At 53.1% G+C, this 23,610-nt stretch overlaps 1 protein-coding gene across 10 annotated transcripts; it reads left to right on the forward strand.

The window, feature by feature from the left end:
• Nucleotides 1-1,695: 1,695 nt before the first annotated feature.
• On the forward strand, nucleotides 1,696-23,513 carry SLC41A1 (solute carrier family 41 member 1). 10 transcript variants are annotated; one of them, XM_040617071.1, is made up of 12 exons: nucleotides 1,696-1,713; nucleotides 2,812-2,894; nucleotides 3,283-4,038; nucleotides 9,493-9,600; nucleotides 13,674-13,745; nucleotides 14,058-14,202; nucleotides 14,299-14,445; nucleotides 15,218-15,365; nucleotides 15,990-16,069; nucleotides 16,865-16,999; nucleotides 17,986-18,134; nucleotides 19,827-23,513. In XM_040617071.1, the coding sequence occupies exons 3-12, from the start codon at nucleotides 3,664-3,666 to the stop codon at nucleotides 20,010-20,012; spliced, it is 1,545 nt and encodes a 514-aa protein (XP_040473005.1). In that variant the 5' UTR covers nucleotides 1,696-1,713; nucleotides 2,812-2,894; nucleotides 3,283-3,663; the 3' UTR covers nucleotides 20,013-23,513. The 10 variants fall into 10 exon arrangements, with proteins under 10 accessions (XP_040473005.1, XP_040473000.1, XP_040473002.1 ...); XM_040617068.1 differs by lacking the exon at nucleotides 1,696-1,713 and adding an exon at nucleotides 2,116-2,231 and having other exon boundaries at nucleotides 2,812-3,138; XM_040617070.1 differs by lacking the exon at nucleotides 1,696-1,713 and adding an exon at nucleotides 2,116-2,231 and having other exon boundaries at nucleotides 2,812-3,135.
• The last annotated feature ends 97 nt before the right edge of the window (nucleotides 23,514-23,610 follow it).

Below are 23,610 nucleotides of genomic sequence, written 5' to 3' on the forward strand. Positions count from 1 at the left end.
TCAGTGTCACTGGTGGGGATTTTATCTATTTCTGTTTTCTTGTCTCAGGCGGCTTTTGTCTCTGCGCTTCCACTTCCTGAGCGTGCAGCTGGCCGGTCTGTTAATCAACAAGGTCACATTTTGGAGCACGTTGTTTTTAGAGGTGTGGGGGAAGAATGGTTGCTCCGGGGGAGATACAGATTTTCCAAGTCAGGAAGGAAAGATGAAGGCTGTAAAGAGAGCCTTACAGACCAGGTTTATTTGGACAAAGGAAAACGGAGGCTAGGGTTGGAGGCAGGATTTGGAACTCCACTCTTGAGTGTGGAACTGCAACAGCTTTAGTTAAGACATCGTCTCTGTATGTCTCAAGTTTTCCTTGATGTCTCCTTGCCACTGTAACACCAGGAGCTCCTAAGGATCACTTAAATGGCTGCAGATGCTCATCACCCCTTGAAATAGGTTCAAGTAGACTGTAGCAGCAGTTTGGTACAAAGCCCAGTGCACTTTGCCAGATACTTTATCACAGTGAAAGTAGCCCTCTGCTCACCTGCTCCAAAAATTTAGCTTGCTTAGAAGAGACACATTTCAAAGGTTTTTTGGGCTTGAGAAAGTTAGAAGACCAAAGTGGGTTCATCTGAGCTATCTTTGTGCTGCTTTATGTAAGTATATAGCTCTGTTTCAAGTGTGCCTGTCACCCTTTTCTTCCAAAGCAACAAGTATTTCAGGAAAGCAAGCTCCCCGTGCTCAGTTTTTAACACAAGCAGAAAGAAATGAAGTAGCACAGTGCACAGCTTTAGAGGGGTCACGATCACAAGGGATCTCTTGCTGCCGTTGACCATGACTACCTTCGTCTCCTTAAGAAATGAAGTCACCAGCTTTAGTCACACTTGGTTCAGTGTATCTGTGGGGCGATGCAGTTCCTGTGTCGCCCTCCCTCTTCCCCTCACGCACGTGCTTGTGTCACAGCGACCGTTATTGGCTCAAGACCTGTCTCCAAGGCATGGAGCTGGGAATCTGTAATCACTCCGGGTAGTAACTTGCTGTTGACCCATTCCTGGGAGGAAAGGAAAGGCAGGAAGGAAAAAACAACTGGTCAAAAGTTCCACTCATACAAAAAAAAAAAAGAGGAAAAAAAAGAAAAGGAAAGCTTGAATGAAACCAGCTCTTCTGATTCAAAACCGCAGAGTTCTACAGAGCAGTGAGGCACTGACCTCTGTAGCAGAAGCTGCTGCGTTTTATGTACGTTCTTGTGGGACAGTGTGGTGTATGCAGATGTAAAGTGACAAAGTATGTGACAGTATGCATGCATGATTTTCTTTGCTGAATGACATCAGAGAAGCCTTTGGGTCTGGCACCGAGAAAAGCCAGTGCGTACCACTTGTAGCGTGTTGGTGGTCCTGGGCCTCCATTCCAAAATGACAACGTACCAAAGCTGTGCTTAATAAGTTATAGCATTAAAATGATAAAACACCATTGGGTTGCTATTTTGGAGTAATTTTAAGCAGACCCAAGCGAGGGGTATTTTCCTGGCTGGGGGGTTTATCCGGAGCACCTGGGTGGGTGGGATGGTAGTGACCTGGGTGGGGTGGGTGGGATGTGTGACCTGTGACCTCCTCTCCCCAGGCAGGAGGACGAGCCCTCCCAGGAGCGTGCCTCGGGCACCTGGCTCAGCGCGGTGACAGCAGGCAGATGGCGGGGAGGGGGATGGAGGAGCCATTCCTCCCCGCGCCGCAGGTGAGCGAGGAGTGCCCCGAGCTCGACAGACGGATGGCGGGATGGACGGATGGCGGGGCGGGGGGGGGGTTGGTGTAAGGAGGGATGCCGAGCTGGGGGGGGTGGAGAGATGGAGAAGGGGATGGGAGGGGGGGATGCCGGGGGGTGGATGCCGGGGGGTGGAAGGCGGGATGGCGAGGCGGGTGGGGGCATGGCGGGACGGAGGGAAGGGTGGCGGCCGCCGGTGGCTCCATGCAGGCTCAGCGCCACGTGACCCCAGGCCACGCCTCCGCGCTGCGAAGGGGCGTGGCCTCCCGCCTGACAACCCCCCCGCTGCGCCGGCACTGTTGCTGCGGGGCGGGGCGAGGTGTGACGCCACACGCGCCTAGCCAATAGGGGCGGCCCGCGGCGCTCGGGGCAGGGCCACCATTGGCGGGCGGTGATGTCAGGGCGGCGCGGGGCAGCCCGCCGCGGGTCCGGGGCAGAGCGGTGCGGAGCGGAGCGCGGCGGGCAGCGGGCAGCGCCGCGGGTGCGCAGCGGTGAGTTACCGGGCGCTGCGGCGCTACCGGGGCCGCGGCGGCTCCGTGCCGGGAAGGGGCGCGGGCGGTGCGGTGGCCGGGGAAGCTCCGCTCGGCTCCGGGCGGCGTTTCCATGGGGCTGCCGGCGGGGCCGGGCCTCGGCCGGGGCCGCGCTGGAGTGGTGGCTTCGCCCGGCAGCGCTTCCGCCGCGCAAGGGGCTGCGGGGCTCGGCGGCACCCGGGGAGCGGGCAGAGCCGCCGCTGTGCCGGGCTCACGGTAGGGGGCTTCGGCCTCCGGGCAGGGCGCCCTCGTCCTGCGGCTCGGGGGTCCCTCCTGGGTGCTGGCTTGTGCGGCACGGGGGGCAGAGCTGCTGTGCCCCCCGCGGGCCCTGGCACTGCCCCCCCCCGAAGCGCACGAAGGCTTGTGAAAGAAGATGTAAAGAGCCAAGGGGTGCTGTGGCTAGCAGCTGTGCGTTGATGGCCGTCTGTTGAAGGCACGGCTTTGAACATGCGCTGGAGGAAAATATTCCTGAATGAATAAACCGTTATGCTGACTGCCAGGAGGCTCCATAGAATATCTGCTTTCCTCTCATATATTTCAGGTGAAAGACGAGTTCCTGGAGGGTGACGTTAAATCTAAGGCTGTCCCAAATGCCAGCTCCCACCCTGCAGCCTGCTCAGCTCAGTAAGTAACCTTAACTGGGGACTTGCTGTTACTTTAAATAAGAACTCTTGTTGCCTCGTGCTGTAAGGTGAGAAATTCTTCTGGAAGAAGAGGACGACAGTGACGCCTGGAGCTTGCTGGCATTGCTGCCCGTTTTGGCAGAGGGCACAAAACAGGCTGAAACTGAGCAAAAGCCCGCAGGAACCTTCAGACTCAAATTCTGTAGGGGGACGGTGCCACTGCAGAAAGTGACAAAGCCCTGGTAGTAAGAAGAGCTTTTCTGGATTATATCATCTTTTAAAAACCAGCCCCTCTCTTAGCTGCTCTCTCCTTCCTCATCCCTTTAAGCTTCTGTGTTACTCAGTGGTCTTCATCTGTTTTTCTTTCTGCCTTGTGTGCCCCATCACAGCAGTCGTGCTGCTGGAAGACCTGAAGAAAGATGCACTAAAGTGTCACGCATCAAAGAAGAAAAACTTGGATCCTGTCTTGGTGGCTGCTGTACTGCACGGTGCTGGAAAGGAGAACTAGAGTGAATCTGCTGTAGTTTCCAGTCCCTGCAGCGTTCCCTGCTGGCTCACTGGTTGGTGTCCTCCATTTCTGGACTTTGCTTGATGGGGATCTCTGCTGCAGGAGCAGTCTCTGCACTCAAAGGCAGGCGAGCAGGGATAGGAGAGGTTGCCTTTAGATGCTGGAAAGGCCATTTGTATAAGCTTCTGGCAGAAGATCTCTTCTGGAACAGCTGTTGGCTGTAGACCCATCAAGTCAAGGGTCAGGATAGCCTCTCTGCAGCATGTCTTCCAAGCCAGAGCAGGAGACCCACCAGGCCAATGGGGCTGTGCTGCCCATTGTGCCTGTGGACTGTCTCACCAGTCCGGACCGGGGGCAGCTGGTGGAGCCCTCAGATTTCCTGGGACCTGATGGTGACGGGGTAGAAGCGGTGGTGTTGGAGTCCCGTGCCAATGCTAAAGGGGTGCGAGAAGAAGACGCCCTGCTGGAAAATGGCAGCCAGAGCAATGAAAGCGATGACACCAGCACAGACCGAGGTCCTGAGCCAGCCTCACCCCTCAAGGAGACCTCCTTTTCCATCGGGCTGCAAGTCCTCTTTCCGTTCCTCCTGGCAGGCTTTGGGACAGTTGCTGCTGGAATGGTGCTGGACATTGTGCAGGTAGGATTGATACTTCCCCGGCACGGCACTCATCTCTGAATGCTGTCTCTGTAGACCATGGCTTGATCCCATTCCAGGAGGGACTGAAATGCCAAGGCTAGGAACTGTGAGGGGAGGAGACCAGTTACCTTGCATGCTGGTCGGGGTCGGGGGAAACGGGGAGACCTCAGTGATTGCAGTGAGGGTAGGGGAGGCTGCAGGCACCTATGCACCGCAGCTGCCTCAAGAGGAGGAGGTTGCAGCTGGCACACCTGCAGCTGAAGCACCTACCTGGGAACTGAGACTACTCTGTGTATCACAGCTTGAAATAAAGCCTTCCCTGACGGTGGCTGTAGACATCCCAGTCACTAATTCCACAGGTCCTGTGTCCCTTTTCCATCTTTGACGTTTGCTGCGCTGTCCCGGCCCACCAGGCTCGTGCCAGCCAGGTTAATGATTCTCCCGGCGCGCTGTGTGCGGCACACTTGCATGGCGGCTTGATCCAGAGGTTCAAGGCTGGCTGAGTGGCCGCTGTGCTGCCTTCTTGTGCAGAGGTGATCCTTGGGAAGGGCCAGCCAGAGAGCCGGCTGTTAACCTCTGGATGAAAACTGCCGTGTTAGCAGACATGATCTTTCATGAGGTCTGTTGTGGCAGGTGATGCTGTAGGAACCCAGCACCCATGCAGCTTGTTTAGGCTTTTATATGGGAAAAGCGACTTTGCAAACCGTGGCTCCTGTTCTAGTCTCTCTCGTGTGTGTTTTCTAAGCATGTGTGTCTCTGGCAGCCGCTCAGCTGCCTAACTTCTGCTTTGCTCTGACAGAGTTACTTTGATGCCCAGCCCAGAACAGTGACTGAGGCACAAAGCTTGATCATCCATGCTGTGTAGGTTTTATGAAACTATTTGGATGGAGGAGGCAGCCATTTTGGAGCTGTGGTCAACCAGAAATGCTCTGCTTGAATCTCCTCTGTTTGCTTAAGTGGGGTAAACAAGCCCTCGCGGTGTTGGCATAGACAGACTCGAATGCCGGTCGCTTGTCTGTATGGCTGGCAGTTATGACTATCTCCACCCGAGCTGCGTGCCAGTAGGGTAAGTCAGGCTTTTTTCGTATTTGTGGCTGGTCAAGCAGTCACTTTGCTTGCTTTTTTGCCCCTAATGGCTTATTTCGCTGCATGCCTTTGCATGCTGGTCATCCTTACAGTTTCTCTTGATGCAACCTGTTGAGAGCGAGCCGTCAAGTGACTCAGAACAGGAAAGGCTGGCTGCACTAAATTAATCCGGGAAAGATTTACCGGAATACTTTTCTTAAAAAGAAAGGCATTTCAAGCATGTTTCCCTTGGTAAGGTCTCTGTGAACTCATGTGTGGCTCTTCTGGTAATTTCCCTGAGCGGGTGGTTTGAACCCAACATAAAACCTTGCCTGGAGAAGGAGCAGTCCTTCTGGCTGGGGAGAAGGGAGGCAGGGGTGGGATACTGTGGCGGAGTGCTGTGCTCTCCTGCCTTTTTTTTTTTTTTTTTTTTTTAATAGCCATTAGAAATAAAGCTTCATAAGTCCTCCGTCCCACAGCAGCTCAGCGTGTGGCTATGCAGCTTGTTCTGCCAACTCCTCTAACTCCCTTTAGCCTTGGGATTAAATGAGGCATCTAAATGCCATCGGGTAGAAAAGGGGGTGGGAAGCGTGTGGTCTTGGCTGTCTTGCCTGCAGAGTCTGGGGAGCTGATCTTGATAACTGGCTTTCCAGAGGCTCAAGGCCTTGGATGAAAGGAGATAAGCGTGTGGAGTGGGTAGCTGGTGCACTGGGACGGACTGGAGTCCCATTGCTTTGGATGCAGCCATGGTCTGTGATGGATGGAGGGCTCCATGCACTCAATTTCCTCTCTTTAGGGTAAACGACTAATCAGCCAGCTGTAATTGGTCTCCCCACTGTGAAAACAAGCAGCCCTGGCCTTTGGCCATGCTGTCCCATTACAGTGTCCCTCTGAATTTGCCTCTGCTCCCTTTAGGGATTGGAGAAACCTTTGGGCAAGGTGACATGTGAACGTACCAGCTGCTTTTTTCTGCACTATGGGCACAGTCCCCTCTCCCAGCAGAGCCCTAATTGTTGTTTTCCAGACTTGCCTGCTCCCTGGAGGGTCTTCGGATGGGATGGACAGTGTTTCATATGGAGGAGGGAGTCAGCTCGTTTCCACTGCTTGACCACCTCTAGTGTCAGCATCCCTCTGGGGTGGGGGGGACTGCCAGCCCTGGAGCTGTAGTTGTCCTGCTAAGGCCACTTGCTCCTTGGCATTTTGGAGGGAGCACGCTGGGAGAAGCTCGCTATGCAAAGGAGCTGCACCAAGGCAGTCATAGCTCCCACCAGAAGCACAGCCCTCCCTTCTGAGCTGTCATGAGTCACCATCCCGCTATAATCTGAGCAAAACCACGCTGTTACTCATGATTCTTGTACGCCTTAACTTCGCATGTGGTGACTAAAAATGACAGCAGCTGAGGCAGCTGTTACCCTGGAAATATCTGTTTTCTGCAGGTGCAAAGCTTCCGAGAGGCAGCCAGCCTGGAAGAAAGTGCAAAACACCACCTGGGGTTTGATGTTTCTTCCACAACCTCTGGCAGGCCAGGGTCCGACCTCACCCCTCCAGCGCTGCACAGGAGAGCCCAGGCTCTGGTGGCTCTGTCATTTGCGTTCAAAGGGACTGCGGGCTTAGCAGAAAATGAAGCTGAAATAAGTTACGCGGAGATTACTTCTGGTTTCTCCGCTGCTCCTCCCCAGAGGGCAGGGAGGAGGTGCTGGAGATGAAGTGCCTCTCCCTGTAATTCTCTTCCCCAACTCCACTGAAAGCGAGCTGGGAGCCCCCTTGCTTCCCAGCTCCTTGCTTCCCTTGCACTCCCCTTTACGTGGAGCAGACTGGCCGATCTTGAAGGATTTTGTGTGCCGTGTTAGCTTCCCTCCTCGCCCCTGAAAGCAGCTTAGTTGTGTGCTTCTCGGAGGGACTGCTACAGGGGGGAGAGGGATATTAGCAGCTCAGTGTCCTGAACTTAAATCTGTATTTCCTTTCTCTTTCCCCTTTTTTGACTGCCCCAAACAGTCTGGCTGTGGTTCTCGCCTCGGAGCCACGTCATTGTTCTCTGCAGGAGCCAGGGAGGCCTTCAAGACGTACTGAATGCCCATAGACCAATGTTGTATAATATCTTATATTAAGAAAGTTGGCAGGAGCCCATGGGTCCTGCTCTTTGCAGTGAGCAAGCTGCTGATGTCTGCAGAAATCTCCTTGTTTTCCTTCCCCAAAGATGGCTTCTGTTCCTTTCTCGAGGAACACCCCTGTCTTGCTCGGGGAGCTGCTTTAGCAGGCTCCAGTTACAGCGGCTTCTGGCACAGCTTGCACCGCAGCCGCCTGTAAAGGTTAATTTACAAAGCCAGGGGTGGGACAAGGTGAGGGAGGGCTGTGGACTTGTGCTGGCTATTGCCTGACCCTGCCTCTACCATCTCTGGAGGCAGAAAGAGCCAGGAAACTTTTGCCCAGCACTTCCAGCCTGCAGTCTAATGACGATGTTCCTCTCATTAAATGATGCTGGCGACACCCAGCTTGTCCTGCTGGGGAGTGGGAGTGTGTTGCTTGCTGATTGAATTCTAGGTGCTAAGGGAAAGGATTCACCGGTACAAGTAGCAAAAATAATCTTAATGCCTGCCTAAAAATAGTCTGAGGAGAGCCGAGCTCCCCTCTTCTAGATGTGACCTTAAAGCACGGCCTGATGTGCTGTTGTGCTGGATGAAGTGTTTCAGACTGATGCTCTCTCCTGCCCCGTCAGCAGCGAGCACTGAACTCAAATGTCCCCCCGCTCGGGGGGTCGTGCAGAGCCGTACCCTGCCGGCGTGCCCCTGGCTGCGCTGGGAAGACCTCGGAAGCCAAGCTCAGGTTAGCTGGGTGTGGGGTGGTTGGAGCAGGGACTGCAGGAGGTTCCCTTAGGTGCTGCCCATCACCACGGCCGGGAGAGGACTGTTGATTGCATGCAGAAAATCTGGAGACTGGGTACCCTCGAGAGCCTTGTCCTCAAGTAGAGAGAGGGTTGTCGCTGTGCCTGAAATAGCTGAGCAGCTTTCATCCGTGCACCTGGGAGCTGGAGAACACGGTTAGCTTGTCTTACCAAGCTGTCAGAAAGATTAAGGGGATTTTTATTAACTGGAAAACAGTTTTTTCCCTTTGAGGAAAAATGTTCTCAGTTCATCTGTCTAAGCACTTACCTGCCTCCTGTGATCACAGTTTTCTCTCAAATGGTTTTTCAAGTGAGCGCAGCTTGAATGCGGTATTGCAAAGGACCTAGCAGGAAACTTGGAATTTGTTGTCTCAGTGGTGAAGGCGAGCAGCACAAAGATGGAAAAATAAACAAAAATAACTGAAGTCCTTCCCCACAGGAAGGTGTACTAGTCATGCAGGTAGAGTAACTTGTATTTGCTCTAAGATGTTGGCTGATAGTTCCTTGTCCTAGAAAGAAATACATGTCCTGTTGGCTGTGTCACACCACCAGGCTAACTAGCGAAGGAGAGCACTCGGAGAGAGGGAGCCCTTTGCAGGTAACGTTTGCAAAAAGAGAGCTGCGAGAGCCGTGACTGCTAACATGTTCAGGGCAGCAGCCAGCTGTTGAGAGCATGATTCCAGCTGTGCTCGTGTCCTTTAAGGAGTATGGCAGTCGGGCACTGTGGGAAGCGGGAGTTATTTTGGACACAGGGCCTTCTTGCAAAATATTCATGAAACTAAAGAATCGGGCAGTGAGGTTTGTGTAGCTCGCAGGGCTTTTTTTAAATGCGGTTGTGAGGGTTTTTGGGGGTGGTTTTGTGTTTTCATGGAAGCCAGCTGCTCTCCTATAATACTGCTCACCCTGCAATTACTCTGGTTTTTTCTAAATAACCATTTCTGCCTCGTGCCCCAGGGAGCTGACTTGACCGTAGAGCCGGAGTAGTTGGTAAATACCTGAGCAATGTAGGTGCCAGGAGGGTATGGGCTGCTTTTTGGAGCCAGCAGGATCAGGGGACAGCAATGCCTTGCTCCAGAATCTATTTCTAAGACCTACATGTAGGGAATGGTTCTCAGCTGAGACGGACTGAACTTCAGTACTCGATTCTGCCAAAAACTGCAAGTATTGGGCAAAGTCTCTTCATCTTTCCCTATTTTGGCCTCTGCATGCGTAAACATTTTGTCAGTGGTTAATCTTTGGGGGATTTTTAACTGGAAGTTGCAAGCTGAGATTCGGTTTTTAAGCTAAGCAGGAACATCTTGTCACTACTACCTGAAGGTCAAACACAGTGATATCGCTGCAAAGGTCAAAGTGTGGCACTAGGAGGGGACCTGGGTTGTCAGCTCAGGGCCACACATGGGCAGTGCCAGGTTGCAGAGGCAGATGGGTGAGTGATGCTGAGTCCAAAGCAACGGTTTCTAACAGCCATGATTATTTTTTAATGGTCTGTCTTTGTTTTAATCTTGCAGCACTGGGATGTCTTCAAATACGTGACTGAGGTGTTTATCTTGGTACCTGCGTTACTGGGCCTGAAGGGGAACCTAGAGATGACTCTGGCATCTCGCCTTTCGACAGCTGTGAGTATGCAGGGAGTTGAGGGAGGGAGTGGGATACCTGGTTTGGGAAGGGGTGGGAAGGTGCGTGTGTGGGGGGGGGCTGGACAAAAACCTCTCAGTCAGTGACCACAGAACCCAGAACCTTTTAGCATGGTTTAGCATGCTGGGAAGGTGTCTTCATCCCACTGGACTGATCAGATTTGAAGGATTAATAGTCCTTAAGCTTTGCTGGCAGTTCACTTCCTTCTCATGGCTGCTTGTGGGCCTGGAGGCGCAGTGTGTGAACTGACTTGGGCAGTTTAATGTCTGGAGGCCTGGATCCAGCTTCCTTTGTGAGGAAGCTGGTGGCAGGCACGTCATCAAAGGAGGCTGAAACAAGCCGGGTTCAGGAGGTCTAGGAGAGGAGAGAGCCTGGAGAGAACTGTACGGCAAAGGCCAAAACGGAGGGGACCTTGCAGTGAGAGCTAGCAGGTGGATTGACAGCCTCTTGAAGTTGATGGAGAGGCATGGCTGGGCATTTCTTTTGCTAGAATTCAGTCTGATTCCTGTGAAACAGTGAGTTCCCTGTGAGAGATGGGGGCAGGCTCTGTTAGCTCCTCAGAATACTGCGTTAGTCCAGCTGTAAATGAATTGCTTTGTGTTTAATGTTTCTATAACACAGCAGTCTGTAGCTGAGCGGCGCTGGAGAGAGACCGACATCCTCTCCTCACGGGGACAATAATACTCCTTCCTTCTGCAAAGCATCTTCTGCTTGAGCGTGTCAGCAAGCGACTGCCTGATGTTTCTGTGTTTCCCATTATGGGAGTGCGTATAGCTGTGACTCCTGGAGCTGCAAGGTGTTAGCTGCCTGCTCCGAGCTCTTCCCTGTCCCTGTGCTGTGAGCTGCTGGAAGAGGGAGCCCTTGGCAGCCAGCGGCCTCGTCTTGGCCTTGACAGTGCAAAGGAACCGATGCACCTTGGCCCAAGAGAGCCCCTCGGGGAGCGCTCACTGGGGTGTGGGGATGGAGGACCTCCTGCCTGGGTGGTAGCACCAAGCGTAGCCGGCAGAGCTGCTTCTTAGCATGTTCCCTCCCTCTCAGCCTTCCCCTGCCTGGTTGCTGCAGGAGAAGGCACAGGAGAGCGTTGAAAAGGTCTCTGTATATCTGCTGTCCTTGTTCTTCCATCTTGAGCAGTGGGGTGATGCCAGCTGTGACTCTTCACTCCGCAGCAGCTTCTTGTTGGCCTCCGAGGCCCAAGATTTCTGGTGCCTTCCTGGGTGGCAGCAGAGCCAGCGTTGTGAGCTGCTCATCCAGCCTTTGTCACCGGCAGCCCCTCTTGTCCCTTACGCAGTAGCTCCCTGTGGATACCCTAAGGGATGCCATGCTCATCCACTGAACCTGTGGCACAGGAGCGTCATGTTCTGAGAGTCTGAGGTTGTCTCTGTAGTCCCTGGGGAGCAGGAAGGCCAACAGCATTTCCCTGGACTAACCCCTGGCTCGGCCTCTGCACCCCAGCCCCTGCCCGCCAATTCCTGCTGTGGGGACCAGCTTCTTGGACTCAGGCCTTGCTCTTGGTTCTCTGGAGCAGCGAGGCACTGGGCTGCCCGGGGGGATGCATGGGGGGTGTGCCTGGCGAAAGCTGGGCTGTGGCTGCTTCCCCTGGGTAAGGGTCTCCTCTCCCCAGGCGCTGCTGGGGAGGGCAAAGCTGCTGGGAGGCTTCGTGCTGCTCCCGGCCCAGCTGCGCTCTGGTGCTGGGGCTTGCAGGGACAGGCTGAGTGCAGCTTGTGTCCCAGGCTGAGCTTTGTTTGCCCCTTCGTTCTGGGAAACAAATCCCTTTGTTTTATTTGCTCTCTATTGTTCAGATCATGTCAGGATCCTTGCTGCCCCAGACACAGGCCGTTCTCCCTCTTGGCCTTGGCCAGCTCGCACTTTCTGAGGCACGGGCTTATCAGGGCGCGTGCTCGGCTCTCCTGGGACAAAGGCAGCGTGGCACTCCTGCCCTCTTCTCTTACGGGGCTGGCATGGAGCAGCGTTGGGGCCGGTTTGGCAGAGGAATGAGATGGCAGAAAGTCACGGGAATGCAAAACTTTCCCCTATCTGCTGCGGTAGGGTCACAAGGGAACTGGCACAGGGAGCACCCAGCCGCCTCGCCTGCCTGTCTGTGCCGAGCAGCTGCTGCCCTTACACCAGTTTGGTCTGCTGGTGCCTCCTCCTGCCCCTCAGCTGACAGCTGTGGGGGTGCCATTACCCTCGTGGGCCAACACCCAGGGTTTGTCCTCTGCTTTCCTTTGCCCCAGGAAAGAAGGCTGTGCTGCCTTTACACAACTCCCCGACCCTCGCGCTGTACCTCCTTGGATCTGTGCATGGTGGGAGAGCAGGATCTCTCCGGCTTGCTACTTTTTTTTTTTTTTTTCCCTCATTGTGGGGGACCCACGTGCAGGCGTGCGGAGGGAGGTCCCCTCTGACCAGGGCTTCATGGTGTGGGTCTCATGCTCTCTCTGCAGGAATGCAGCCTGGAGTGGTTTCTCAAACTGCAGGTTTCTAATTAGTGCTGCATTAAGGCACCTCAAAAATTCCTTTCACAATTAAGAAGCAAAACTCTCGCATTAGTTAAAGGATTAAAATCCTGTTGCCAGTGACTACAGCTAGGTTACGTTAATCCCAACCTAATTGCCATGTGGCTGGAATTTTAAGGTCAAGCTTCATATGGAGCTCAAATTCCTGTGCTGGATGTGCTCGGTGCTACTCCAGTCAACCTTTTGTTGTTTTTTCCCCCATTTCTTCCTCCTCTCCGCTAAACTGATCAGAATAAGTCACTCCAGAGATGGGTGCATCTCAGCGCTGCTTGAAAAGAGCTGGCAGCTCTCTCAGGTGCATGCAGGAAGGAGAGCAGAAGGATTAGTTGATCACTGCTGCTTTGGTTTTTTGCAGAGGCCAGCAAGGAAATGTGAAAGGATGAAACTGCTGCTGGACTGGTGTGCAGGAGTTTGAGTTTGATGCTGTCAGCCAGTAACTCCCAACGTGCATTTACCACTTCAGATTGTTTGAGCCTCTCCCTTGTTTCCTCTTCATGGTCATCCACTTCTAATAATACGAAATTCGATATAAGCTTACACCCTCTGCTTATCCGTTCTTCCAGCTTTCCATAAAGACCTAGAAGGTGCTAGGGAAGAGCAGAACCCTTATGCTCTGCAGTAACTGGCAGCCTGCAGCGATTCTGCTGGGCTATTTTGGATCATATGCCAGGGAATTAAAGCAACTTTCCGTCTCTTCTGGTTAGTCTGATTAGCATCTCCCGCAGCTTGTAGCGGTGCCAGATGACCCGTGTGCCATGGCTGCTTCCCGCTACTCAGGATGTCTCCACGTGGCATTAGCCTTGTTTACTCAGCTTTTAACTGAAGCAGTAGTTGTTGCTGCCAGCTTCCTCTGCCCACATGATGCTGCTCTGGCCTTGGCCCGTGTTGGAGCTGGGGGCACACGGCTGACCTGAGAGTCACTGCACCCCTACGTCCCTCCTGGCTGGCTGACCTGAGGGGCAGCGTGGCCCTGTTGGGCCAGAGCCAGGCTTGGCTTGATCACCGGTGGGGTGAATTCAATTAGTAAATAAGCAGCAGCGTGTGACTCTGCATTGGGGCAAAGTATATCTTGTTGTTTTGCAAGATTTTCATCAGATGTTTTATTGACGTCGATTCCCCTTCACGCTCCCTTCAAAACCCCCTCTGCAGCGGGACTGGCTCCGCTCCCGCCACGTAGGAGAGCGGCATCCCATTCCTGCAGCTGGGAAGGGGAAGGTGCCGAAACTGGGAACAGCTTTGGTGTTCTGGGGTACAAGACCAGAATAGGCACTGTATTTACCCAGGGTGTACAGCCCAAGTGTCATTCAGAGCTGCATGTCACGGGCTGGGGTGTCACTGCAGGGCTGTGCCCCAGCTGTGCACACGCAAACACACACGCCTTTTCTACTGCATCGCTCTCCCGTAAGAGTTAAGGGTTTGAGGTCATGATTATCTCCTGTTCCTGGCACAAACTTGTGTAGTTGGAAGGCAGGAACGTATTTCATTGTTAACAAGTGCAAAATGCCGTTGGTCTTTAATGGTGTTGCAATGTCCTCTTGCAGGCTAATATTGGCCAAATGGATACACCCAAAGAGCTCTGGAAGATGATAACAGGGAACATGGCTCTGATACAGGTAAGAAAAAGAAGGTGAAAGTGGAAATATTGGTAGCTGGTGCAAGCCCAGCTGTGACAAGTGTCAGAAGGTCTAAACGCCTGGGGTTTGCTATTGACTGTCAATGTTGCATGTCTAATGGGAGGCAAACGGCACGTGTTTGTCCCACGGTCACCTTACTGTAACGGTTTGCCCTGTAGGTTAGACTTGGTGTTTCCCTGCTGGGTGCTAATCCACCTGAAATGGGACCCTGGGTGGTGTTTCCCTCTTCCTTCACCCCGCAACCATTTTGCTCTTTAGTCCTCTTGGTCACTGTCTAGTTTTTGTTTTCAGGTTCAGGCTACTGTGGTTGGCTTCCTGGCCTCAATCGCAGCAGTGGTATTTGGATGGATCCCAGACGGGCACTTCAGCATTGACCATGCTGTCCTGCTTTGTGCCAGCAGTGTGGCTACTGCTTTCATTGCTTCCCTTGTTCTGGGTGAGAGATGGACCCTGCACACCCTCCATGTACCTCTTCCTGAAATGCTGGGCTCCCCTTGGCCTCATCACGTTTTCTTCCTCTTTTTGGTTGCAGGCATGATTATGATTGGGGTCATCATCGGATCCAGGAAGATGGGGATCAATCCTGATAACGTCGCCACGCCAATTGCTGCCAGCCTAGGGGATCTCATCACCCTGGCTCTGCTTTCAGGGATCAGCTGGGGCTTGTACAAAGAGTTGGGTGAGGAGCCACAAAAGGCCTTTGTCTCTCCCTGGTCTTTCCGTGCACTGCTGCATCTCCCTCTCATTTCACCCTCTTCCTTTACCCTTTCTGTTCTCGGGGTATATAGGATGCCTGGCCTGGAAGCTACCTCAGTTAGTGAGACCTAGTCAGAGCTGATAAGGGGAGGAAATGGACCTTCTTACTGCCTTGTAGCTGCAGACAGTCTTGGCAGGGATCTGCATGCTTCCTTCTCACCAGGTAAAGTAGTAAGGGAGAGGTTGTCCCCTTCCGAGTGCCAGGGACTTGACCACGGCTAAAGCAGTAGGAGAGAAGGCAGCTTTGGATTTCACCTTTTGTGCTGTTGGCACCAGCCAGGGATCCTCAGTGCAGAGCTGCAGCTGTAGCCTCCAGACTTCCTCTTCCCTCCCTCCCACCTTCCTTCCCTGGTGACTGGGATGCAGGGGATGTGACTCAGCCAGGTTCAGCCAAAGGTGAAGCAACGCCTTGAGGTCTTGCCCAGGAGAGGGAAGTGGGAATGAGCAGTTGAAATCGAAGAAGTCTCACTCGAATCTGTTGCTAAAGCCCCTGTGAGTACACCAGGAGAAGGAAATGCCGTGTCCTGCAGAGCTGAGGCTGGCCTGGTCTTGTTTACCTGCCCTTGCCGGAGTTTCTGTCTCCAGGGGTGACAGCAGTCTGTAGGCAGGCTGGATGAGCTCAGCTGAAATAGCACCTCGCCTCACTGCAGCAGGATGTGTCCTTGATATGTTGCCTCTGCTTATTTCCCCCTCAGAGAGCAAAGCCTACGTGAACCCTTTGGTATGCGCCTTCTTCATAGCTCTGCTGCCCATCTGGATCATCATCGCCAAGAAGAATGCGGCAACGCGGGAGGTGTTGTACTCTGGCTGGGAGCCAGTCATTATCGCAATGGCGATTAGCAGGTAGGGGAGCACGGAGAGTTCCTCTCCCCCCGACACAGACGTGCACCCTCTGCCCTGGCCCTTTCAGCCTCTTAGAGCCCTCGGTGGGTTCAGCAGCGCGAGGGAACCAGACCTCTTCTGCTTCCACAGCCAGGCTGCCAGGAAACTGGGGGTCACTGTGTGTTTTCTAGACAAAGACACGGGGCTCTAGGTTCCGAGGCACAGGAGTGACTAAGCACCTGGTACCCAGCGCCTTAGCAATGTCCCAGCTGCTGCACAGGGAGGTTCTGGCATGGCCGCAGAGTAAACACGGGTCCTGTTTAGCAGCCCTCTGCACAGGAGCCCTCTGCTCTGCCCTCTGAAGGGCGGGATTGCTTTTGATTAGTGTGTTGCAGTAAACTGCACGTTAGGGGATTTAGTCTTTGATGTTTTTTGGCAGCCATGAGAAAAGATCTTGGTAAAACTGTCTTCTGTTATCAAATAACGACGCTTAAAAATCACATGCAACAACCGCAGCCATAGATGCCTGTTGATAGGGGTGTGTATCACCCTTGGGTGCACACCCTGCAGCAGAGAGAACCCTCGGTGCTTTGTGCGTTTCCTGATGGGCTTTCAGTACTGACCTCTTCCATCTTCCCTCGGCAGCGTTGGGGGGTTGATTTTGGACAGAACAGTTTCAGATCCAAACTTTGCTGGAATGGCTGTCTTCACACCGGTTATTAATGGTGAGTTCCTTTCCACTCTGGCACCGCAGCTCTTGGCGAACGGTGGAATAGTCCTGCGTGCCTTATTTCAGGCAGGATAAGGAGACCTAACTCTTGATTGCCAGCGAGACAAGGTTTGACTTGAGTTTTACATCAGGGTGGCTCCCTCTGGTGCCGGCCACACCAGAGGGTGGCCTGGGAGGCTATTGCCAAAAAGACATGTGTTCCAGGAGCCCAACAAAAACTGTCTTCGTGTCGTGATTCCTCCGCGATGGTGGAAGACCCCCATTGTCCAAGATGTGCGCCTTGTGGCACCTGGTGACATAAAAGTTTGGATTTGCAACTCAGAGTCAGGAAATATAATTGCTTCTGGTATAAAGCTTTGGCGTCCTTTCTGCCTAATGAAACAGGGAAACTTTTTTTCTTATTACTTTCTGAATAAATGGAGTTAATTCTGAGCCGATGCATCTTATGCTTGGGGGTTCCACAGTTACATTATGCAAAAAATAATAGTTTTAGACTTCCTATGTCTGTTTTGGCAGCTGACTCATCTTTTTTTTGTTGTTTCGCTTATTTCTTCCAATCAAAGCTGCAGTAATAGTTGCATGTATTTTACTAAGGGGCCTAAAGGAAAACCATAGAACAGTGTGCTTTGTCTCGGCTCTTTACATCCTGCAAAAGTGGAATTCGAGTCAAAAATAGACTGTGCTACATTATTCCGGCACCTGGCAATTCCAGAGCTGCAGGCTGCTGCAAACTGTGCTTTCTCCTTAAAGTGTTTGAGATCTCATCTTGCTGCTCTCTCCCTGTCTGCAGGTGTGGGTGGCAACCTGGTGGCCGTGCAGGCTAGTCGCATCTCCACTTACCTGCACATGAGCGGGATGCCTGGAGAGAGCTCCGAAACAGCCCCTCGCAAGTGCCCCAGCCCTTGCAGCACTTTCTTCAGCTCAGGTATCTGTCAGGCGTTGACATATAGTGACTTCTGCCAGCAGCGGTTGCTGCAGCTGGCTGGCTAAACTTGGCTGTGACAGTCGCTGGAGCATTGTCACTGGGAGTGCTGGGAGGCAGCTGCCTGCGCAGGGATGCGCTGGTCCCCTGGCCTGCCCTGCCCTCTAGAGACCGTTGGACCTTTAGCAGAGCTGCTGTGCAAGAGGACGTAGTTCTGCTGGATGAGGAGGACATGGTGCACGAGTCCCATGCCCTGACTGTCTAATGCTGTAAATCCTCCACCCTCTAAATCTTTACCAGATGTGGTCAGGATGCTGAAACCTGCCTGGAGGCTGCTTGAGTCTTGCAGCTCTGCTGGGCTTACAGAGCTGCAGTTACAGAAAGCTTCTCATTTACAAAGGCTTCCGAGTGGCTCTGTTATTTGTGGCAGTTGTGTGACAGAGCACAGCCCAAGCTTGCATTCCAGCACAGAGTGTGGGCAGAGGCTGTTATTCTCCAAACGTCTTAGACAGCCTTGTTAGCCTGGGTCCTGGCCTTCAGGGCCAAGGCTATCCCCGAGCGGTGAGGAGGGGCGAGAGGTCCCCAGTGTGGTGGTGATCTCTTAGAAAACTGATCACCAGATGAGGTACACGGCTCCAAGGAAATTTAGTGTTCATGGTAAATTCTTGACAGCTCTGCACTGTCAGAGGTGGGATGTGAATCCTTTGGGCAGCTGAGGTCCGAGAACAGCTTTTGCTCTGGGGACGGAATTAAACTCTCCTGCTGAGCTTGGTGCAGAGTCCTTGGGTGTCCTGACAGCTGAGGCATCATTCAGGGCACTGTCTTCCAGCCCAAATCCGTAGTTCAGGGGTGAGGGCCCAGGGTGCTGGCCCCTGCTTCTGGTTCGGCCACAGCTGTGCTGCCTTGTTCCCTGGAGTCCAGGCAGGCTGCAGAGTTGCTGTGTGTTCAAGCCCATCTAAAGCCTGAAACCCATCTCCGTTTCTTTGCAGATGTGAATTCTCGCTCTGCTCGTGTGCTCTTTCTTCTGGTGGTGCCCGGACACTTGGTTTTCCTTTACACCATCAGCTCCATGCAAGGTGGACACACTACACTCACCCTGATTTTCATAGTCTTCTACATGACAGCAGCGCTTCTCCAGGTAAGCTGGAGCCCCTCTGGGGGAGTAAGGCTCCTCAGGCTGGAGTAAGGGGCTGCTGCCGTGTCATCGGCGGTGGGGACGGGTTCAGCCAGTGAAGTTGTAGGTACCCTGCTGAAGGCACAGCGATACGCCCTGTCCCTAGGTGAGAGGTGTATGTACTGGGGAGAGGTGTGCCAAGTAGACTGTATTTGTCAAAAGAACCAGTATCAAACTGAGCAAATCCTCCTTAGTTGGTACCTATACACACAATTTTTCCTTCCTACCATCCTTGGCCAGTTTTGAATCTCTTGTCTCTTCTAAGTCCTCCTGATAGAAGTGCTTAGCTCTGATGTGTTAATCTGTCCTGTAAGTTGCTTCAGCAATTCTAAAACTTCTGGTGAAGAGAACAGGATGTGGCATTTGCAGCGGCCCTGTGCCTTGTGTGCTCGTCCAGCCCTTTCCCTGCCTCCCCTGCAGCGTAGGGACCTGCCAGCTCTGCAGGACGGGGCCCCTGGGCTCCTCGCGGGAGCTGTGAGCACACGGCGATGGTTGTTCTGAGGGACGTACACAGACCGGGGTACTGGTGCTGTGAAATCCAGGGATATCTGTGAAATCTGCTTGCAGGAGTCTGGCTGCCTGCGTTGGAGGGCAGGGAGAGACGCTCGGGTTAGGGAGTTTGCTGTGGAGCCCAGCTTTGCCCTCCCCGGCTCACCCCCTCCGCTTGCGGGAGCTGTGCCTGGTTTCAGTGTCCCCGAAAACCAACAGCCGAAGCCAGCGTGAGGAAATGAGTCAGAGCATCCATCAGAGGCCAGAGCAGAGGGCTGTCATCCAGGAGGCTAAATTTAGGTTGTGAACTTCTGCTGGGTGTTTGGGTGCTTCGAGGGGGCTTCCGCTCGCAGCCGCTCGGCGAAGCCTCTGCTCTGAGCAGCCTGTGGGCTTGGGAGCGCTGCAGCGGGAGCTGGCACAGAGGGACCACCATCTGCTGGCTCCTGTGGGCCTAAGCGAGACCCTCCCAGCCCCAGATTCACCCAGAGGCATCAGCAACAGGCCTGTAGCCACTTCAAATCCTTGTCCCAGGCCTAACGCTTGAGAGGATCAAATGCCAACACATTTCTTCTGTCTCGGGATACAGAATAGGAGCCTCTCACCGCATTGAAGCAGATGCGGGGAGCATCACCCTCAGCTAGTTTCAGCTGCAGGGCGGCTGCTCTTTTATTTCTGGAAGCCAGGCGCTGCTGTCCCTGCCCGAGCATCCTCAGTGCTGCCAGGTCCCCTCTTTGCCCCATATCTCTTCAAGCTTATTCTGGTTAGATCTGAAAAAGCAAGAAGCAAAATTTAGACTTTTCGGTGCCTGAGTGCCAGTGCTCTCCCTTCTAAGCCTAAATTTGATGGTGGCGTGTGAAGCTAAAGAAGGACAGGACAGAGGTTGTTAAGAACACGGGGTATGGATGCCCAGGGGCCCGCTGTAGCTCGCCAGCTGCTTCTTTGTGCTGTACTTGTTGCTTTGGGGATGCAGCCCGCGTTAACTGCCTGCAGCGTGGTGCTCAGCAAGGTGGGTCTGAGCTCCCACCAGCTCCGTTCCTCGGGTTGAGGTTGTGCATCTCTGAGCCTGACCTGCCCAGCTGGAATGGCCCCAGCTGGTGCTCCGTGAAGACGGGGGTTGCAGAGGTCGGGATTTGTGGCTGATGTGGCTCTCTCCTTCCTGCCTCCCAGGTTCTCATTCTTCTCTACATTGCTGACTGGATGGTGCACTGGATGTGGGGCAGGGACCTCGATCCGGACAACTTCTCCATCCCATACTTGACAGCGCTGGGGGACCTGATCGGAACAGGTCTGCTCGCTCTCAGCTTCCATGTCCTCTGGCTCATCGGTGACCGGGACTCCGATGTGGGAGACTAGCTCTCCCTGTTTTCCCCCTCCTTCTCACAGCTCTACTCCTTCTCTCATTTTGTTGTTGTTTCTTTTCCTCCACCTTTGCTCTTCTTTGCTTCTTCCCCCCACCCTGTCTTTCTTGAGACTTCATCTTTGATACTGGATTCTCATTATTTTCAATGGGAATTTTACGTGGTTTATATTTCAAGCCGAGTTTGTACAGAAAATAAATCTAGTTTTAGGAAGGACAAAAAAAAAAGTGTAACGAGACAATCACCAAGTGCAATTTCATAGTAGTTATGTCTGAACCAAGGTTACAGCGAAGATACTGATGAGTCCGTGCAGGGAGCCCACCCTGTCCCAGTCACTAGAGGTGAAGGGCTGCTTTTTTCGCTTCATAAGCGTTTTAAATACTGGAGGTAAGGTTCAGATTTATTTTACTGAACAGGCACCTTCTAGCAAAGTACAACCTCATGGAGGAGGGCGTGGGGTATCTCCCATCTTCTCTGCCCTGTCGCCCTCCTCCCTTGTGTTCGCTCTCTGAATCCCCTCCTGTGCCTAGCATCCAAAGCGAGTCTCTGGTAGAGGGATTAGCGAAGATGGCGAGGAAGGGTCCTCGATGCCAAAACACCCGTTCCTGTGTGCCCACGAGGAAAGGGAGTGGTCTCGGGTTGGAGGACTGCAGAGCCCCAAAATCTGGCTGGGAGCAGGCTGGTCTCTGCTGCCAGATTTTGGCTCCCTTTTGCCAGCCACCCGGCAGCATCTTGAAGCGCAGGGTCCTTGTTCTGCCTCCCATCACGAACCGAGTTCAGCTACTGCTGCGCACAGAGGGATACGCGCTGTGCTGTGAAGAGGCTGTGGGTTCTCCCGATCCATCCTTCTCCCTCTCCGCCCGCCGGCGCTCTGCGGGAGGATCTCCTGGAGCTGGCAGGGATGCTGTGTGCAAGCCTCTCCTTCGTGCTGGTATGGGCACAGCACTTTTTTTCACAGCAGCCTGCTCAGTTCTCTTGACTTTCCTGGAGGGGTAGATGGAAAAATAGATCCTATTTTGTGCGTTAAGTTTTTCTTGCACTTGTTAAGTGCTGCTGACGGGCCCACTGCAGCTGGGAAGAAGCCACGATAGCTCTTCCACTTGAGCCCCGAGGCATTTCAGACTTGGGAGCATTAAGGCTCTTGGTGTCTGTTAGAAAAGGACATCCATGTTCAGCCGCTGGATTTCTCTGTCTGTGTAGCTGCCAGCTGGAAAACAGGTCAGCGGGCGCCGTCGGATGTCCGAAGCCCTGGTTCTCAGCGCAGCGCTCTGTGCGGGGCTGTAGCAAAGGAACGCGCTTGCCTTTGAGCAGGCACAGAGAATCTGGCATCAGGGTTACAGCCGAGCGCCGTGAGCGCAGGGTTCCCTGCTCTGCTTCTTTCCCTTCTGCTTTTTGTGCTCTTCGGCTCGGTGATGGCTGAGGCGCCTTCTCTTCTGCTGCTCGTGCATGTTGGACAGGCTCGCGCAGTTTGCAGTGGCATGAGAGAGAACCTGTTCTGGCTGCGTGACTGAGGCGCTTGTAAACGATCTTCCTGAGCGCTGTCGGCACTTGACGCTTTTTAGTTTTCCCATTTGGATATAAATCACTTCAGTAAACTGAGTGCAGTTTCATGTAAGCAGGTCTTATCGACTGGAAACTTCACCAAGTTTAAATGATGTGCTTAAGCAGACGGCGTTATTAAGCAGGCTGTAATGCATGAATATAAATTGAATGTGTAAGTGTGCATGGGGGGAAGCTCTTAACATCTGTCAAGGGGGGAGGAAAATACAGTATATCCCATGGAGCCTAACTTCAGTGCTGCATTGTCCAAAGCCCGGGGAGCTGCCAGTATCTTGCCAAGCACTGGGGGAATGCCCTCGGTGTTCAGCAGAGTAGCACCTTGCATCCTGATCCTGGAATGCCAGCAAAGCTCTCATTTTACTTAGCTGGGCAGGCCCTGGGTGCTGGTTCCACTCCTGGTCTGGGCGCTGCCTGTCCTGCTCATTTGCAGCCCCAGAACATAACCTGAAAGCTGCTGGATCTGTGGTTGTCTGCTTTTCTTCTTGCTTTAAGTGTGTTCCTCGTAGAACGTGACCATCCTTGATCGGCCCAGTTTCCTCCTTTAGGGTAACTTCTGTGTTTCTTATGCCAGCCAGTGCTGGTCTTCTCCTTTCAGCTTTCTGTCCCAGCAGCGCTGGGCACCTCTGCTCAGCTGGAAGATGGTGTGCTGTGGTGCTGGGAATGCTGGCCTTGCGAGGTCTGTTTGTTACTCTGGTCAATACCAGAACTAACTGAGCTCCACAAAGCCCTGCCCTGAGTGCAGACGGTTTTGCTTTCTAGGTAAGGAGTGATTTGTTAGAACAGCTCCTGCCTCCCTGCAGAACATGGAGCTAATGCGCCACTTATGGTCCAAGCCAAGACCAAAGTAAGTCTGGGATCAGGAACGGTCCCAGCCCAGCCGTCTGGTGCAGAGCTGGTCCCTAGTCTAGAGATGAGCATGCTGGAAAGGAAGGTCAGGATTGGCGAGTGGGAAACCAGTTCTGGAAGGCCACGGGAGCAGATGTATCCAAACCAAATGGCAGTCAGGCTCTAGCCTGCTCCAGGACCTCTCTGAAGTTGCAGAAGAATCTTCTCCTGCTTCAGTGGGTGTGCGCCGAGTTCTCCTCCTCCCACCCAAGCTGTTCATGGTGCTCCGGAGGCAGAGAGGGGACCCCTGCCCTGTCAGGCTGCTCGCTCTCAGACCCTCAGGAGAGCAGGTGATCCATTTCAGAGATGGTTTTCCCCTTTCTGCCTTGCTAACGTAACGTCAGCCTTGCTGTCCCCTTCCCTTTGCAACGTGTCCTTCGTGGCAGTAGCTCTGAACCTCGCGCTCTCCACCCCTGTGACGTGACTTCTCACAGATCGTGTTTGGCCAAAGCTCTGTTCCAAAAAAAAAAAAACAACAAACCCCACATTTCTCACCCTGCTGTACCCAAGCCCCAGGGGCTTCTGGAGCATTCTGTGCCGCTCACCTCATTTTTCTGTCTAATGTTGAGGAATAGATATGAGACTTCCTTCCATTAACACTTCAGCTTTTATGTGTATATATGAGAAACTCGCCTGGTCTTTCAGGCGTCACATCACTGTTTAGTTCCCCAAGAAAAGATTCCCCAGAGGAAGAACCTACCGCTCATGGTCTCCTGTAAAATGAAGAGAGATCCAGAGGTGACTGAGACCTGTCACGGGGCTGGGCTGGTGGTGTCCGTACATTTCTATACGGTCTGAGGTGGGGAGGGGGGAATGGGTCAGGGAAGAATCTAATTTAAATTGAAGAATAATGATGGTCGACAACTTTTCCCACCAGTTGCACTCAAATGCATGCCTACTATACAGCTGACTGCAAATGAAAAATACTGGTTTACTCTTTTTATTAAAGGAAAAAGACTGTCTTAATTATTTATAGTTCCTATAACTGAATTGACAGATGTCAACTTAACTGATAAATTATATTTGGTTAAATAAAGATGACATTTATTTATGTGGACTGTGGCGTCTTTCCTTTCTACTCACTTAAAGGTCTCTTGCATTCTGCAGCTTTGTTTAGCTTATGCTGAAACTCTTTTGATAGACAGTGA

The sequence above is a fragment of the Falco naumanni genome, chromosome 17 (genome assembly GCF_017639655.2).
Source record: "Falco naumanni isolate bFalNau1 chromosome 17, bFalNau1.pat, whole genome shotgun sequence".
NCBI lineage: Eukaryota > Metazoa > Chordata > Aves > Falconiformes > Falconidae > Falco > Falco naumanni.